General features: G+C 40.4%; 1 protein-coding gene across 1 annotated transcript in view; it reads left to right on the forward strand.

The window, feature by feature from the left end:
• Nucleotides 1-632: 632 nt before the first annotated feature.
• Nucleotides 633-19,812, forward strand: part of LOC122550454 (nectin-1-like) — a 57,819-nt gene continuing 38,639 nt past the window's right edge. The window contains exons 1-4 of the mRNA XM_043691196.2: nucleotides 633-723; nucleotides 7,239-7,541; nucleotides 9,644-9,913; nucleotides 18,867-19,011. Of these exons, the coding sequence (XP_043547131.2) occupies nucleotides 675-723; nucleotides 7,239-7,541; nucleotides 9,644-9,913; nucleotides 18,867-19,011 (767 nt within the window). The 5' untranslated portion in view covers nucleotides 633-674. The remainder of the gene's footprint in view (nucleotides 724-7,238; nucleotides 7,542-9,643; nucleotides 9,914-18,866; nucleotides 19,012-19,812) is intronic.

A 19,812-nucleotide genomic window follows, 5' to 3' on the forward strand; every position in this document is an offset into this window, starting at 1 on the left:
CTCCTGGGAGATTGAAACCAGAACAGCACGGACCATCATGTACAGGCTGTTTAACAGTAACAGTCCACTCCAGCTTGAGTTTGGATGCGTACACAAAGAACCTACATTACAATATGATCAAGCAAGTGATACCCACATCCTGTGAATGAATGAAAAAAGATGTTTAAAGGAGAATTGGGTCAATACTTGAACACAATCATTTGCAGGGCTACGGGGAAAAGACAAATGAATATGACTCATCAGAAAGTTATTTTAAAATATTGATTCAAGCGCAATGAGCTAAAAGATTTTGCTTCTTTTATGATTTTATGATTTTTCAGGTATCAATCCAATTTCTTAATAGTTTCTTCACTATCCATGCTACACATTACCACTTTGATTAAGAATTAAAAATAACAAAAGTAAATGCTAGAGATGCTCAGAAACTTTGTCAACATTTGAAAAAAAGAGAGATGGCTGTTTCAAGCCTAACATTTCATCATCCCTCCTCTCCATGCCTGACAACTAATTATTTGTGAAAACAAAGTGGCTTTTTCTGTAGTTTCTAAAGTAGGTGCTGACTCTGAAGAAATAATGTAAGTTTGGTTAATTATTCAGTTTTTAATCACATGACACACTTCCTTTCCGATCAGAGCAGAGATTGTTATCAGGCGTGCATTTGACATTTTCTGAAAATGGAGAATTTATTCTGTCTTATTATATGTCTGTTCCTCAGCGCAACTGGTAAGTTTCCAATTTTACTTTGCTTCAAAAACTTAAGATATTCTGAAGGTAAAGAAAGAGACATTGCTTAGCTTTGTTGATGATTGGTTTAACTCTGATTGAATCAAACCTGCATTCAAGTCTGAGCAAACTCTGCTAAACTGTAGATTTCAGTTGCACCAATAACCTCCATTAATACTGTGAACTAAAATGCAACTGTCTGACTCGACAACATAATTAAGATATGTCATCCTAATCTTTTTCTCAGCATTTTACTGGATTTCAGATGAAATATTGCAGATGATGGACTTAGAAATAAAATAAGAGAAAATATTGGAAATGCTCAACAGGTCTGGTAGTATTTGAGGAGAGAGCTTTGCCTCTGATTCTGTCTCCAAAGAGACTGCCAGCCTGCTGACTATTTCCAACATTTTCTGTTGGTGTTGTATTGAGATTCTGTTTGTAGCAAACAGACTAGATAACGTTCCAACAGCATCTTCCTAACTTGGGGAGACAATTTCACACAAGAAGTGTTAGCATTGGGTGTAAAGTTCAATTTTTTAAATTTTACTTCTAAACAAGTGGTCACAATGTGATTTGCCCAGACTATGGTGACTTAGATTGATTAGAATTAATGACTCCATCTGAATATTTTGTTTTGTTGTTAAGTGGCCATACTTATTAAAGGGCTGATGGCCATGTGTTCATTGCTAACTGTCCAAGAAAACTGGTTCTGGCTACAATAAAAACTGAATACTGCAATAATGGAGTTTTGAAATAAAAAAAAACAGGAAGTATTGCAGAAATTCAGCAGGTCTGGCAACATCTGGAGAGAGAAATAAAGTTAATGGTTCAAATCATGACACTTCTCCAGAACTGAAGAGTCATTGGACTCCAGGCATTAAGTTTTTCTCTATTTTTCCACAAATGATGCAGATCTGATGAGTTTCTTCAGTGCTTTCTGTTTTTATTTCTTCTGGATGCTGCTGCTATGCAACATCCTGCTGCTGGTGTACTCCACCTGACTTTTCAGACACATGCTGTCATGAATATATTTCTCTGCAATAGGGGCCTTGACCTCTTTGATCCCCCAGTGGGTCACTGACTGGATTATTCTACAGAAATATCCAATGGATCCCTAGATAGAGCTCACAAAATTGAAACTGAGGGCTGGAGGTATTTTCTTTGGCCACCCACTAACCCGGTGAGTCTCAACTCGTCTTGCAACATGCCACAGAGATGAGTCATGGCTTCGATAGAGAAACACACTGTTTAATGAAGATTCACACTGTTTCATGGGGAGACACACTGTTTGATGGAGAGACACGCTGTCTGAGGGGGAGACACGCTGTCTGAAGGGGAGATGCACTGTCTGAGGGGGAGATGCACTGTCTGAGGGGGAGATGCACTGTCTGAGGGGGAGATGCACTGTCTGAGGGGAGACGCACTGTTTGGTGGTGAGACACACTGTTTCATGGGGAGACATGCTGTCTGAGGAAGAGACGCACTGTCTGAGGGGGAGATGTGCTGTTTGATGGTGAGACATACTGTTTGATGGAGACACACTGTTTGGTGGAGAGACACTGTCTGATGGGGAGACACACTGTCTGATGGAGAGACACACTGTCTGATGGAGAGACACACTGTCTGATGGAGTGATGTATTGTTTGCTGAAACTACCATATGCTGACTTAGAGAAATTTCTGCCTCAGATACTACATTCTGCTCTGGAGATGAACAGCTGGCATGCCCCTCTCTTCTCTTCTCTCATGTGCCCAAATGCAGGCCCTCTTTCTGGGTTCAAACGGTGGAATTGTTATTCAATAAATCTCTGGGATTAAGATTCTAATGACAATTGTAAATCCATTGTTGATTTTTGGAAAAACACATCTAATTCACTAATGTCCTTGAGTGATAGAACCTGCCATCCTTATCTGGTCTGGTCTACATGTGACTCCAGACCCACAGCAATGTGTTCATTAAATGAATTTTAAAAAAAAGCTGCCTCCACTGTCTGAACACTGCATCCTGGAAATCTCTGTATCTGCCTTGCTACCTTTTTCCTTGTTTTCAAAGGTAGCTGCAGTTCTGAGGCATTCAAACACGTCTTCAACCCCTTGACTCTTATTCTACAATTATTCAATGTTTGTTCAACTCCTCTGAAGTTGGCTCGTGCTTCCACTCTACAAAATGCACTATAGAAATGAAAGATGAATTTGTCCTTGTGATGGCCTAGCATACCATATCACATTCAAAGTTTATTTCCATGTTTTATGTTATTACCAAAATTTACAGTTGCCCATCGTATGGAAGTTAAATAAGGTCATTGTACTTCCAATTATCCTTTTTACCTTCAAAGTAAGGGTGGACGGTGTGGGTGATTATTTCACCCCTACTCAATGTCTCCCGCGATTAATGCTGAGAACAGTGGACTCGACCCCAGTATCAATTTTCCTTTGGTACGACAGGTCGACTAACCCCCAACTCTAAGGTGCATTCAGATTTTATCAATGATGCCCATCTGGTGTAACAAGGTGCTACGGATGGGGTGGGGGGGGGCGTGCTGGGAGGTGGAAGGAGAGAGGGGGAGTGGGGAACAAGGGTGCGACATGTCATGGTGTGACATTTAATGTCAGCCAAGTTTCTGATCCATCAAATAAATTGCATCTACTTGAAAATGTTTGCTTCTTTGTCAAGGAGCAATGCATTAGTATAAATATTGCTAAGGGATGCTCAACAGACAGTCAGAAGGCAATTGCCGACTTGATTAGGTTTTAAGCTTGATTTCTTGATCATGTATTTGCAAACATCTTTACATGTCATGGAATAAATGAGAAATATGAATCAGATCCTACTTCAGTTAGTTAATTGTGCTGCAGTTGTGTAATGTTTGTCTATTTGTGAAAACTTCAAGGGGTGCACATTGAATTGAAAAGAGTCATAGAATAAATAGAGCTGCAAAGACTCTGCTAGGTGAAATAATTCAGACTTGATTAATGTGTTTGCAGTTTTGTTAGCAATGTCTTTGATATAGTAAACGGGTAATCAACAGAAAATTGAAGCTGTTTTGAAATCAAAAATGAAATCCTCTTATGACAGCGAAGTGCATGGCAGATATACAAAATGAGTTATTGCCGCAAAGAGAATGCTGCAATTTTAAGAGTAAAACACTGGACAGTGGAAATGTTGGAGATATCAAAATAAAGGAAGGATTTAAAATAGTCGTGAGTCTTCAAAGTAGGAATGTCACTTGTTCTAGATAGGAAGCACCCTATTTTGTGGAATGAAATAACATTTGAAATTGTCAACGCTTTGGTCACAGTTTTTCATTCAAATAGCTTTGATTTCTCTAACTAAATTCTCCAAGAGGTAAAAACAGAACCCATAGCTGGGTCTCATCTTTGAAATAATCTTTAGTGAGTTATAGCGCCATAGAGTCATAGAGATGTACAACACGGAAACAGACCCTTCAGTCCAACTCGTCCATGATGACCAAATATCCTAGCCTAATCTAATTCCATTTGCCATCACTTGGCCCATATCCCTCTGAACCCTTCCTATTCATATATCCATCGAGGTACATTTTAAGCGTTGTAATTGTACCAACCTCCACCACTTCCTCTGGCAGCTCATTCCAAACACACACCACTGCATTCAGCAGATAGCCAACAGGAGTTTTGAATTTCTGAGGAGGAAGTTTTGATATTGCAACAAAAAAATCACAGTGTCAAAATATATATTATTGAATATTTGTTCATCCAATGTTGGAGTATACAGGTTCTGCATGTGTTCCAAATGTGGCGAGAGAGAGAGAAATAAGATTGGTACCATCCAAAGTAAGACTGCATGATAGTGCATTAATCAATCTGGCAATACATCAGTGTCAAAGATTTCAAATGAGAATCACGAAAGCAAAAGAGGGGGAAAAGCTCGATTGAACATGTCCAACAAATTATGGAACGGACTGGTAGAAACTAACATAAACAAGTAGTGGTGCCTCCAGGCAATGCCAAAATATGAGTTGCCATTCACAGATTGATAAAGTGATTTGCTTCCAAGACAGTGTATCAACTATCATTTTTCCTATGGATAATCCCACAATGGAACAAGTTTCCAAAGGAAATGGTTGCAGTCCCATCACTTGCAATTTTCAGAGACCATCTTCAGATTACCATGTTTTCAAAGGCATTACCATTTCAGCAGGTCATGTTTTTTACTGTGAGCATTAACCATATAAATGTTGGTGGAATACAGATACAACTCTGTGATACTGACACAACTAAAGCAGAAACCAATCCTCCCTGGGTCTTGGAATTGTGGCTGAGGTCTGGATGATTGCAAATATTATACCCCGATTATAAAAGTGGAAAGGGATACACTTAGCAGCAATGACCGATCCTATTTCTGTTTATATCTTGATAGAAACATAGAAAATAGGTGAGGAGTAGGCCATTCGGCCCTTCGAGCCTGTCCCACCATGCAATATGATCATGGCTGATCATGCAATTTCTTTATGCCACTACGGCTTTCTCTCCATACCCCTTGATCCCTTTATCCACAAGGACCACATCCATTTCTCTCTTGAATCTATCTAACCAACTAGCCCCAACAGCTTCCTGTGGGAGAGAATCTCACAGGTTTACAACTCTCTGAGTGAAGAAATTCTTCTTCATCTCAGCTCTGAATGGCTTACCTCTTATTTTTAATGTGGAGGTACTGGTGTTGGATTGGGGGTGGGCAAAGTTAAAAACCTCACAAAACCAGGTTATAGTCCAACAGGTTTATTTGGAAGCACTTCATCAGGTAGCTAGTCCTCCGAAAGCTTATACTTCCACATAAACTTATTTAACAATCCAGACACCGTGGGGCGGCATGGTGGCTCGGTGGTTTGCACTGCTGCCTCACAGTGCCAGAGACCTGGGTTCGATTCCCACCTTGGGTGACTGTCTGTGTGGAGTTTGCACATTCTCCCTGTGTCTGTGTGGGTTTCCTCCGGGTGCTCCGATTTCCTCCCACAATCCACAAATGTGCAGTTTAGGTGAATTGGCCATGTTAAATTGCCCATAGTGTTAGGTACGTTAGTCAGGGGTAAATAGGTCTGGGTGGACTTGTTGAGTCGAAGGGCCTGTTTCCACACTGTAGGGAATCTAATCTAAGGTTTGCACTAGAAACCAATTAAAGATCATCAGCTGGCTCTTGGAGTGATATGTTTGCATGTGCCAGGAGCTAGACATATAAATAACACTGGACCCTATTTTATATATGCAAAATGAATTTTCACATACATTGCACCTTTTTCATGAAAAATGGTGGCATTGAGACAGCCAATCTCTGCTACATCCCAATAGCAACAAACCAATCAATCAGAATCCATTAGGTGGTTTGAGAATTAAGACTGACAGGTAACAGTTCTTTCTGTATCCCCTTATCAGTATGCTCCAACCAATCAGCACTCTCTTCTCTCCCTTTATAAAATGGTGTTTCTTTTTTTGCCAAATCACTTTTGTGTGTTCTAGGTCTGACGTGTGTGAGATGAAAAGCTTCAACTTCTTGTCTCTTTTTAGGAATAAACCCCTCGACAATATAATTTTTTTTCAAAAGGTGCTGAACTCAACTGTAACATCCTTAACTCTCATTGTTGCTGAGATCAACTCTAGTAAACTCCATCAGCTAACTGTCAGTGGTGGTTCTGTTAGTATCCTCCAAACCCATTTATCTAACATGTATGATGGTAATTCTGTACTTAGTTCTTGACCATTCTCTGGTTTTATTTTAAATATAAAAACAAAATGCTGTGAGAGCTGGGAATCCAAATAAAAACAGAAGGTGTTGACAGTTCTCCACAGATCCGCTGGGATTCATAAGGAGAGAAACAAAGTTAATGCCTATGGTTGATGACCTTTCATCAAAACTTCCTTTTTTAAAAATGGAAAGCCCCAAAGATTACAGAAATTAGTTCACCTGGTTTATCTGGATCATATGCATGCTTTACATCGCAGTGCAGGGATTGATTAAAATAACCTTTTTTTCAATATTGTATTACTATTTCTATAGGATCTTCAACATAAAGAAACATCACAAAACACATTGCAATAAGGAAATTAAACACTCATCCACAAAAGGAGAGCAAGAGGATGTGTAAGTTTAGTTGAAGGAATTGATTTCAACAACATTTGAAGAAATTTAACATAGTGAGTTACCGAGGTTCAAGATGTTGATAGGAAGCTGGGAAGCAAAGAATCGAGATAACCAAATATCCTTATGAGCAGAGACAGACAGGGAGAAAATGGAATGCATATGGAACTGAGTTCAGAGGAATATACTGTTCAGGAGTGGATGTTGTGCTGGGAAAATTGTAGACATGGTAGGAGTTGGTCAACAACATGGAATTGTTAGTATAGGATGGGCAACAGAATGATCCTGTTGTTGAAGAAATCTTGGCATTGTTGAAGATGTAATGCTTAAATGAAAGGAATTCATATTAACAATACTATTACTTTAAGTTATTTGGTATTAACATTAACTTATTTCTGCAGGGAAATACACAAATAATAAGCCTCCACATGGACACAGAAGTGGCGTGGATTCAAATTGTGCATTAACTAAGAAAGCAGCAATCAAACAGCCTGGATGGGATGTGGAACACAACAAAACTGTATATTCCCTTGGTGTAATCTTAAGGAACAGCTCTTTAGAAAATGTCAGCTGTTTGAAACTCAGCAAAACTTCATCAACCAAGAGAACTAGTAGGATCCAACATATGGCTGAAAAGCCATATTCATGTGTGTTCGTTAATTCCTGTGCAGCAACAGAAAATCAAGTGAAGTTGACAATTATGTGTAAGTTTATCATAATAAAACATTTCATTACCACTTGTCATTGAATTATAACAATCAGTGTGAAGATAACACTTTCAAGTGGTTTTTGACCATTTTCTTGAATATGGATTAGCCTCTTGAGTATAACATCAAATTCCTACATGTCTATCAAACAGGTAACTGATGTGCCATGGCTGTCATAATCTGATTTTTTGTTTAAATACAACAAGTTTTGGAGTAATAGATTTGTATTGAGTTATTTTCACTCACTTGAAGAACACAAAATACCTTCAGAAAGTTGGGTCTACTTTCAAATTCCTGGCATGTATTAAGCAAAAGTATGAAAAAGAGCAAAGAATTGGGGGATGTTAGGCTTCTGTAGTTTAATCCTCTGTATAATCCATACGACCCAAATTCATTTATTGGTCATCATCTTTTCTACGTAATTCAGAGCTAGATGTAACATTTTGAAGATTAAAGACGACAACAGATTACTGAATATTTCTGAAAATAATTTCCCAATTGTGATGGTGATGCCAAAGTAAAGGAGACACCATGGATATGGTGTATTTGGATTTCCAGAAGGCTTTTGAGAGGTTCTAAACAAGAGACTGGTGTCCAAAATTAAAGTACATGGGATTAGGGGCAATATATTGACATGGATTAAGAATTCGTTGACAGACCAGAAACAAAGAGTGGGAATAGATGGTTCTTTTTCTCGATGGTTGAATAGTGACTAGTACTGTAAGGATCAGTGCTTATGGGTCCAGCTATTCACATCATATTTAAGTGACCTGGATAAAGGAGCCAAATTTAACATTTTGATGTTTGCCGATGATGGAAAATTAGGAAGTGCTGTGAGGAGGATGCAAGAAGGCTTTAATGTGATTTAGACAAGTTGAGTGAGTAGGCAAGTACATGGCAGACACAGTACAATGTGGCTAAATGTGAAGTTAATATGAGAACTGAAAGGAATAGTATTATTTAAATTGTGATATATTGGGAAGCGTGAATGCACAAAGAGATCTCAGATTCCTTGTGCACCAGTCAATAAAAGTAGACAGGAAGGTGCAGCAAGCAATGAGCAAAGCAAATCATATGTTGGCTTTCATTGCAAAGAATTTGAGTTCAGAAGTAAGGATATCTTGCTGCAGTTATACAGGGCCATGGTGAGACTACATCTGGAATACTGTATGAAATTTGGGCACCCTTCCTAAGAAAAGTTATACTTGCCAAAGATGGAGCACAACGGAGGATCACTAAGCTGATATTGGGAATGACTGGACTCTCCTATGAGGAGAGACTTGTTTAACGGGGCCTGTAACTCACTGCAGTTGAAAAGAAGGAGAGGGGATCTGATTGAAACTGAAATAACTTCATGAAGGCCAGTATTCCGTCACCAAGTCATCCTTCATTTACTTGTGCACAGCACATTGCACTGATCCAGCTAGTTCATAGTTGACACCTAGAGTGAACAGAACCCCTAACACTTCTGTTTATATCTGTCAGCCAAGACTCCTTGATTGGACCAGGTTTAATAGCCCCAATCAGGGAATTCATGTTCTATGAGGTCTACCTGGCTGACCTTGTTCCAATCACTACAAAAACAGAGAAAATTCTATCAGGGCTGGACAGACAAGATGTAGAAAAGATATTTTTCCCCTGGTTGAGGAGTCTTGAACCAAAAATAACAGTCTTAGGATATGGGGTAGAAAAAACTTTTCACACAAAGGGTATTGAATCTGTGGAATTCTTTACCACAGAAGGCTGTGGAACCAAGTCACTGAATATATTCATGAAATAGATACATTTTTAGATATTAAGGGCATCAAGGATATGGACAGAAGGCAGGGCTATGGTATTGAGATATCAGGTCAGTCACAATTATATTGAATGGTGGAGCAAGCTCAAAAGGTTGCTCATAGTTTCAATGTTTCTACAAATTAGAGCACTAAAAATACACTTTCAAATGGATTTTTAACTAGCTAATGGGAAAATAAAGACAGTATTTTTGCCAGAAAACTGAATCCATAGATGTAGCAAAATGGTTAATCGCTGAATGATTTTACAGAATTCATATTGTTCTCAATAACAAATAGTATCCTAACTTGTTTCCTCTATAGTTCCTCCTGATTTTAGAAAAAACCACCAAAGTGATTTTAAAGGTTCACTTGCGAGAACATGCAGAGCTGCTAATGGTAGCCTAGCACCTGGCATTGTATTGGTGAAGTCAATGGTTTCAATGAGAGGAAGAAATGGGACCAAACAGCAAAATCGGACCAGGACCGTTACCAGCATTTACAAGCCAGTACAACATACAAAGAGCTTGGAGAAAGTAACCTGTCTGATAAATCTTCCAACACCTAATGCACCTACAGAACTGATTTTAGGATGTGAGTATGCAGATTAATAACGTCTTGTCCTATCGTTTTGCAGGATTTGAAAGCTATAGCTAGCTAGCGTTCTAGCTGAGAAGTGTGTACTGAGTGCCTGCCTGATGCAGCTGACTGATGTGTGTGTGTGTGCAAAATGCTGTTACAATTGCCTTAGTTGCAGCACATCTGGGAAGTTGACTGGCTCATTTGGCTGGATGGTTGGTTTGTGATACAGTGATGCCAACAGTGGGTTCAATTCCCGTACAAGCTGAGGTTATCATGAAGGATTCACCTTCTTAACCCTTCCCCTTGCCTTAGATATAGCGATCCTCAGGTTAAGCCACCAGCAATCATGTGTCCCTAGAGAGCCGAATGGTCTATGGTAGCTTAATTGCTGTGTAACAGCCTGATAAACTGTAATTGTCATTCAATGCCCCTATATCTGTAAGAGCTAATACTTTACATTATCTTAGTTTTCAATTGTGGCTCTTGTGAGTGCTTCTGCCTTTGAGTGTTCAAATTCCACATCAGACACTTGAATGCAAAATCTAGTTCAGATCCAGCTTTTCTAATTTTTCATTGCAGCTGAAATTCTCCATTCTGAACAACGTGTCCAAAAACGTATTTTAATATAATCAGGTACCACCGCTAAAAAGGTGAATAGAATGATGCGCAGTATTGTCATGTGCCCTAACTAATGCTTTATATAGTTCTAGCATAACATTCTTGCATGCATATTCTGTACTTAGGCTAATAAAGGAACTAATCCCTTTTGCTTCATTAATCATTTTATTGACTTGTCATAGAACCTTAAGAATTTGTGGGCCTTCAATTTTAACTGTTCCTCTACATTTCTTGTGTCCAACAAATTATTCCCTACATTGTTTCCCTTCAGAGTTTGGTTATCTCATACTTCACCACTTGAATTCCATTTCCCATTTCTCTATCCTCCATGCTGGCCATTGACGTTTTCTTGCAGTCTACAGTTTTTTACCTCACTATAAACCAGACTATTTTTTGTATCAACTCCAAATTAATTTAACGCAATGTTTCCCACAAAAATAAGCGCTACAGGGCATGAGTAGAAACACCCATGTAGCTACATAAATGCTTGTCGACCTTTGCTCCTGCCACTAAATCAATTTTGGATCGAACCTGCTCTTGGATGTCATGTATTGTTCCAGTTTCAGTAGATTTTCATGTGGTGTCTTGTAAAATAAAACTTGCTGAAACAGTGCAGCTTACATCAAGCGCGTGACCCTCATTGGCCCAACTTGTTAAAGTTAGTAAACATAACAAATAACGAATTTGTGTTGACTATCCATGATTCCTTTGTGCCAGCCTAAAAGACAATTTGTATCAGTCACTCAGAAGCTTTTCCAATAGTTCATCCATAACTGAGATTCAGCTGACTGGCCAGTGACTGTTTCATCATACACACATACACACATTTGAATTAGGGGCAGGAGTGAGCCGTTTGGTTCCTCATGGTAACTCCACCATTCAATGGCTGATTTAATGACTTCATTTTCCAGCCTACCCTCCTTAACCTTTCACCCTCTTGCTTGTCAAGAAATTATTGACTTCTGACTTTAAAATATTCAAAGGCTCCACTTCTAACACCTTTTGAAGAAGAAAATTCTGAAAACGCATGTGAAAATACATCCTTCTTTTCTCCGTCTCATGTAGATGACCTCCTTATTTTTAAACATTGAGACCTAATTCTATATACTTCCACAAGGGGAAATGTCCTTTCCATTTCCATCCTGTCAAGATGCCTCAGGATCAGTTTTGTTTTAATCAATTTACCAGTTACTCTTTGAAATTCTTACAGGAGAGATTGAGCGAATTCTTAGAAGAGTATAAAGGAAGTAGGAGTATACATGAGAGGGAAATCAAGAGGGCAAAAAGGGGACCTGAGATAACTTTGGCAAATAGAATTAAGGAAAATCCAAAGGGTTTTTACAAATACATTAAGGACAAAAGGGTAACTAGGGAGAGAATAGAGCCCCTTAAAGATCAGCAAGGTGGCCTCTATGTGGAGCCGCAGAAAATGGGGGAGATACTAAATGAGTATTTTGCATCAGTATTTACTGTGGAAAAGGATATGGAAAATATAGTCTGTAGAGAAATAGATGGTGACATCTTGCAAAATGTCCAGATTACAGAGGAGGAAAGTGCTGGATGTCTTGAAATGGGTAAAAGTGGATAAAGCCCCAGGACCTGATCAGGTGTACCCGAGAACTCTGTGGGAAGCTAGAGAAGTGATTGCTGGGCTTCTTACTGAGATATTTGTATCATCGATAGTCACTGGTGAGGTGCCGGAAGATTGGAGGTTGGCTAACATGGTGCCACTGTTTTAGAGGGGTGGTAAGGTCAAGCCGGGGAACTATAGACCAGTGAGCCTGATGTCAATGGTGGGCAAGTTGTTGGAGGGAATCCTGAGGGACAGGATATACATGTATTTGGAAAGGCCAGGACTGATTAAGGAGAGTCAACATGGCTTTATGCGTGGGAAATCATGTCTCTCAAACTTAATTGAGTTTTTTGAAGAAGTAAGAAAGAGGATTGATGAGGGCAGAGCAGTAGATGTGATCTATATGGACTTCAGCAAGGCGTTTGACAAGGTTCCCCATGGGAGACTGATTAGCAAGGCTAGATCTCATGGAATACAGGGAGAACTAGCCATTTGGATGCAGAACTGGCTCAAAGGATTCTCAAAGGTGGTGGTGGAGGGTTGTTTTTCAGACTGGAGGCCTGTGACCAGTGGAGTGCCACAAGGATCGGTGATGGGCCCTCTACTTTTTGTCATTTACATAAATGATTTGGATGCGAGCATGAGACATAAAGTTAGTAAGTTTGCAGATGACACCAAAATTGGAGGTGTGGTGGACAGCGAAGAGGGTTACCTCAGATTACAACAGGATCTTGATCAGATGGGCCAATGAGCTGAGAAGTGGCAGATGGTGTTTAATTCAGATAAATGCAAGGTGCTGCATTTTGGGAAAGCAAATCTTAGCAGGACTTATACACTTAATAGTAAGATCCTAGGGAGTGTTGCTGAACAAAGAGACCTTGGAGTGCAGGTTCATAGCTCCTTGAAAGTGGAGTCGTAGGTTGATAGGATAGTGAAGAGGGTGTTTGGTATGCTTTCCTTTATTGGTCAGAATATTGAGTACAGGAGTTGGGAGGTCATGTTGTGGCTGTACAGAACATTGGTTAGGCCACTGTTGGAATATTGCGTGCAATTCTGGTCTCCTTCCTATCGGAACGATGTTGTGAAACTTGAAAGGGTTCAGAAAAGATTTATAAGGATGTTGCCAGGGTTGGAGAATTTGAGCTACAGGGAGAGGCTGAACAGGCTGGGGCTGTTTTCCCTGGAGCATCGGAGGCTGAGGGGTGACCTTATAGAGGTTTACAAAATTATGAGAGCCATGGATACGGTAAATAGGCAAAGTCTTTTCCCTGGGGTCAGGGAGTCCAGAATTAGAGGGCATAGGTTTAGGGTAAGAGGGGAAAGATATAAAAGAGACCTAAGGGGCAACGTTTTCACACAGAGGGTGGTATGTGTATGGAATAAGCTGCCAGAGGAAGTGGTGGAGGCTGGTACAATTGCAACATTTAAGAGGCATATGGATGGGTTTGGAGGAATATGGGCCGGGTGCTGGCAGGTGGGACTAGATTGGGTTGGATATCTGGTCGGCATGGACAGGTTGGACCAAAGAGTCTGTTTCCATACTGTACATCTCTATGATTCTAAACTTGTGGCTCAATTGTTAGCACTTCGCTTCACAGCGTCAGGGTCCCAGGTTCGATTCCAGTCTCGGGTGACTGTCTGTGTGGAGTTTGCACATTCTCCCCGTGTCTGCGTGGGTTTCCTCTGGGTGCTCTGGTTTCCTCCCACAGTCACAAAGATGTGCAGGTTGGGTGAATTGGCCATGTTAAATTGCCCATAGTGTTAGGTGCATTAGTTAGAGGGAAATAGATCTGGGTGGGTTACTCTTTTGAGGGTCGGTGTGCACAGGTTGGGCCGACGGGCCTGTTTCCACACTATAGGGAATCTAATCTAATCTAATCTAAACTGTCTAATCTTTCATCATAAAACAACACACCCTTTCCAGTTTGTCTACTAAACATTCTCTAAATTGCTTTCAACACACTTATAATCTTCCTTAAATAAAAAGAACAATATTCAGTTCTCCAAATGTAATCTTACCAGTGCCTTGAATTACTGAAGTGTAACCTCCTTACATTTCTATTCAATTCCCCTTGTAATAAACAATAACATTCTACTAACTTTCCTAATTGCTTGCTATATTTGCATACTGTCCTTCCACAATTCATGCAAGAGGACATTTAGATCACTATATCTCTGAGCTCTCTTTAATCAGATAATATGCTTGAATTTTTCCATTTGTGTCAAAATAGAAAATATTACATTTTCCCACATTCTGCTCTATTAACAGATTTTTTGTTCACTTGCTTTAGCTTTTGTCTCCATTTGATGTCATCTTCACAATATCTCCTACATAGTTATTGTCTTCAGTAGTTTTAGCATCTATCCTTTCAATTTTTTGATCTAATTCAAGGACTCAGCATTGCTACCTGTAGCACACCATTTGGCACATCTTGTCAACCAAAATATTTATGCATGCACCTGTTTACTGTTAGCAAGCCCATCTTCATCCTTTAGCCAATATGTAACCTTCTAAATTATGATCTTTTATTTTTGGTCATAACCTATGGCACCCTATCAAATGCCTTCTTCAAATCAAAGTTTGATTGACAGCACATATTTCTTCCTCAAAAAAATTCAATAAATTGGTTAAACATGATTTCTTTTTAACAAAACCATGTTGATTGTGTCTAGTAATCTTGAATTTATGTATGGGTGGCACGGTGGTTAGCACTGCTACCTCACAGCGCCAGAGACCTGGGTTCGATTCCTGCCTCAGGCGACTGACTGTGTGGAGTTTGCACGTTCTCCCCGTGTCTCCGTTGGTTTCCTCCGGGTGCTCCGGTTTCCTCCCACAATCCAAAGATGTGCAGGTTAGGCGAATTGGCCACGCTAAGTTGCCCTTAGTGTTAGGTGCAGGGGTAAATGTAGGGGAATGGGTCTGGGTGGGTGCGCTTCAGCGGGTCAGTGTGGACTTGTTGGGCCGAAGGGCCTGTTTCCACACTGTAAGTAATCTAATTTTCTGCTATAACATCTTTAATAATAGCTTCTAACATCATCCCTATGACCAGTATGAAGATACCTAGCCTGTAGTTGTGCTTTCTATTTTCCTTCCTATTTGATTAAAGGAATTACATTAATGATTGTCCAATCTAAAGGATTTTCCCCCAAATCTAAGGAATTTTTAAAAAATTAGAATCAATGCATTGACCATCTCATTAGTCACATCTTCGCAGACCATGGGGTGAAATCTAACTTGTCAGCCCACGGTTCCACTTGTTAGTACACACTTTCTCTGACAATTGTTAATTTCCTGAGTTCCTCCCTTTTGGTGGAGTGGTGGAGTTGTTTAGTGTGTGTATCCCAGAGATGTTTTCTGAAACAATTTCTGTAAGTTGGCATCCTGTCTCCCCAATATAGAGGAGACCACACCAAAAACAACGGGCATGGTGGCTCAGTGGTTAGCACTGCTGCCTCACAGCACCAGGGACCTGGGTTCGATTCCAGCCTCGGGCAACTGTCTGTGTGGAGTTTGCACATTCTCCCCGTGTCTGCGTGGATTACCTTTGGGTGCTCCGGTTTCCTCTCTCAGTCCAAAGATGTGTGGGTCAGGTGAATTGGCCATACTAAATTGTCCACAGTGTTAGGTGCGTTAGTCAGATGGAAATGGGTGTGGGTGGGTTACTGTTTGGAGGGCTGGTGTGGACTTGTTGGGCTGAAGGGCCTATTTCCACAATGTAGGGAATCTAATCTAATCTAATGGACGCAGTAGATGATGCATGTGGAAGTGCAGATAAATCTCTATCGGATGTGGAAGGATTCTTTGGGGCCTTGGACAGAGGTGTGGGCACAGGTTTTTGCACTTCTTATGGTGGCAGGGGAAGGTGTCGGGAGTGGAGGGTGGGTTAGTGAAGGGTGTAGACCTAACAAGGAAGTCGTGAAGTGAATTGTCTCTCTGGAACGCAGATAGAGGTGAGGAGGGAAATCAATTGGCTGAACTGGTCATCACCTTCAACAATTTCTCCTTCAAAACCTCCCACTTCCTCCAGACCAAAGGGGTAGCCATGGGCACCCACATGGGTCCTGCTATGCCTGCCATGGGTACGTGGAACAATCCATCTTCCACAGTTTCACCGGCACCATCCCCCTCCTTTTCCTCCACTACGTGGATGACTGTATCGGCGCTACTTCATGCTCCCACAAGGAGGTTGAACAATTCATCAACTTGATGAACACCTTTCACCCCGACCTCAAGTTCACCTGGAACATCTCAGACACCTCCCTCCACTTTCTGGACCTCTCCATCTCCACTTCCGGTGACCAACTCAACATGGACATCTACTTCAAATCCCCTGACTCCCACAGTTATCTGGACTACATCTCCTCCCACCCTGCCTCTTGTAAAAACACTATCCCTTATTCCCAGTTCCTCCACCTCTGCCACATCTGCTCCCAGGAAAACCAGTTCTACCATCGAACATCCCAGATGGCTTCCTTCATCAAACACCACAAATTCTTCTCCCACATGGTCGATGATACCCTCCAGCACATCTCCTCCACTTCCCCACACCTCTGTCCTCGAACCCGACCTCTCCAATCACAACAAGGACAGAACCTCTTCGTCCTCACCGTTTACACCACCAACCTCTGGATACATTGCATCATGCTCCGCCATTTCCACCACCTACAAACAAACCCCACCACTAGGAATATATTTCCCTCCCCATTTCAATCTGCATTTCAGAGACCATTCCCCCTGCGACTCCCTTGTTAGGTCCACGTTCCCCACCAACCCACCCTCCACTCTTGGCACCTTCCCTTGTTACAGCAAGACGTGCAAAACTTATATCCACACCTTCCCTCTCATCTCACATCCAAGGCCCTAAAGGATCTTTCCTCATCCAACAGAGATTTACCTGTAAATCCACACACATCATCTACTGTGTCAGTTGCTCTTGATGTGGTCTCCTCTACATTGGGGAGACAGGACACTAACTTGCAGAACTTTTCAGACAACATCTCCAGGATACACACACTAAACAGCCCCACCGTCCTGTGGTCAAACATTTTAACTTCCCCTCCCACTCCGCCAGGGACATGCAAGTCCTGGCCTCCTCCATGGCTAAACCCTTACCACCCTGCCGTCTGGAGGAAGAACACTTCATCTTCAGCCTTGGGATCAATGTGAATTTCACCAGTTTCCCCATTTCCCCTCCCACCACCTTATCCCAGATCCAATCTTCTAACTCGGCACTGCCCTCTTTTACTGTCCTACCTGTTCATCTTCCTTCCCATCTGCCCGCTCCACCTTCTTTTCCAACACTGGTTATTCAAAAGTCTGGTTAGGAACCATTGGGGTCAATTTTGAAAGGGTTTGATGGTTGTAAGTTTACAGTGTTGTGAATATAGGGATGGGGAGGTTGATTGATTCAGCTGTCTGTGTGTTGTAACAAGCTGAATTGCTCTTGAATTGAAATGGTACAGACACAATAGACAGAATTGTCTCATTTTGTGCTGTGATCATTTTATGACCTTGATTGAGGTATGCCTGAGACATTCAATTGATCTTCAATTGAGAATACGTTTCCTGAGTAACAGTAAACCCTCATTTGGGTATAATCCTCAGCTCTGCTATCCAATAGCAGTCATCAATTCCCACGCTGTGTTTGAACTACTGTACAATTATCCACACTGCCTCATGGGTCACATTCGCTCATTTGTGACAACAGTAATGTCTTATAAAATCATAAAATAGAAAAGGTGGTCAATTGGTCAGCTAAGTCAGTTCTTATTCTTTGAAAAGCCTTCTAATATTTTCAATTCTCTTGGCATTTTACCATAGTATGTATCTCATTTGCTTCTGAAATGTACTATTGACTCTGCTTCCACTACTATTTAGTGATTTCATTTCATAACCACTCATGGTGTGAAAGAGATTTTCAGAATTCCTCCTCTGAATAATTTGCCAATTATCTTAAATGCATTTCTTGTTACTGACAAATGTGCCTGTGGGATCAGTTCTTCCCTATTTACTGAACAAAACATATATAATTTGAACTCTTCTATTAAATTTTGCCTTTGACCTCTCTGTTCAAAGGAGAACAATATTAGCTTTTCCAGTCTCTCCACAATCACCTAATCTCCTAAAATGTAATGCCTAGAATTGAACACAACACACTAAATGAAGCCTAACTAATGTTTTTTTGTAAGCAGCTGTTTGGTCATACAGAAAAAACGAAACAAATTTTGTTGAAGCATTTCATCTTGTACTCATCAGGACAATTCACAAGAATATCAATATAAGGTGAAGCAATCTATTTAGAATATGAGAGAAAACAGTGCTGATTTGGTTGGCACTTAGACTCAGATTGGTAGAATCAATATCATGGAGAATGCTCCAGTTCGATGATGACTGAAAGTTGACTGTCAAGCTTTGTTTAAATTTAACCGAGTCAGGTTAAGGCATTGCCATGAAAAATAACCTAGCAAATAGCTATTACTTTTCTGTTGAGTTGAAACACGATCTTTTTATCTGTAAGGAACAAACAAAAATAGTCTTCATATTGTAATGATGGAATGAACAGTGTTATTCATTTGTCTAGCAATTTCTATGTCCTGGTTCTTGACAGAATGAGATTCTACAATGCAGGACAAGGTTACGCACTGGCGGCTGGAAATCTATGAAAAGAGAAATTTATGCACCTTTTCTGATGTGGAGTTTCATCATCTGCCATTACACCCTTTGATGATTAATTCAGGCTGTTTCCATTGATTCTAAAACCCTTTCTTTCACAGGTCCTTTTGTCATTGCAATTAAAAAAAACAAGCATATTGTTCAGGGGAAGAAAAGGAAATTTAACTTCAACATTACGGACAGCGAGCAAATCATTGAGTTTAAGATAACTGGTTTTGTGGACCAAATTAACTTAATCTGCTCGAAGTAAGTGGAAATCGATACATATATCTACGCACATGTGAGACTTTTCTTCATACATTACACCAACGCTGAATTTAGAAAGGTTCAGACATATTCACAAAGTGAATGACATATTACACAATTTGCAAACTGAAAGCTAAATACATCAAAAACAATTCTTCCACTGCCCATTAAAACAAATGGGCTGTAATTAATGTGTGTTCCACAGCCACTTTCCAATATGCACCGCTCTTAGACATCACTGCCCAGCTAATCTGGCGATTAATACATATTAGGTCGTTATTGTGCACTGCTGTTTTTGATTGAACATGAACAACACACGCTGGTGTCAATGTAAGTTTTGTTTTTGCTTCATAGCCATCACTTTCAGGCTATGGATTGAGATGTTGAATTGTCGAACCTTTTGTATTCAGTGGAGCTATAGATTATTAACCTTCTGTTACACAAATTTTGAATGGAGAGGTTTGTATTATGATCTCTTTATTTAACTGTAAATAATTTTTTTTTTTTTAAATCCTCCATTGGAGGTGGACATTGCTGGCTGGGATAACATTCATGACCCATCCCTAATTGCCCTTAAGAAGGTGAGTGGTACTGCCTTTTTGAATATTAAAATCCATTTTGTGGCATTAGGAAGATACTTCCAAGACTGTGACCCTTTGTCAATTATGGAGAGGTAATGTATTTCCAAGTCAGGATGGTGAGCAGTTTTCGGGATACTTGCAAGTGATGTATACCCAAGTAACTGCTGCCCTTTGTCTGTCTAGATGATAGTGTGTGTGGGTTTGAGAGGTGCTGTCTAAG

The sequence above is a fragment of the Chiloscyllium plagiosum genome, unplaced genomic scaffold, assembly GCF_037043375.1.
Source record: "Chiloscyllium plagiosum isolate Xiang-an unplaced genomic scaffold, Cpla_swu_hap1 HiC_scaffold_6, whole genome shotgun sequence".
NCBI classification, from domain to species: Eukaryota; Metazoa; Chordata; class Chondrichthyes; order Orectolobiformes; family Hemiscylliidae; genus Chiloscyllium; species Chiloscyllium plagiosum.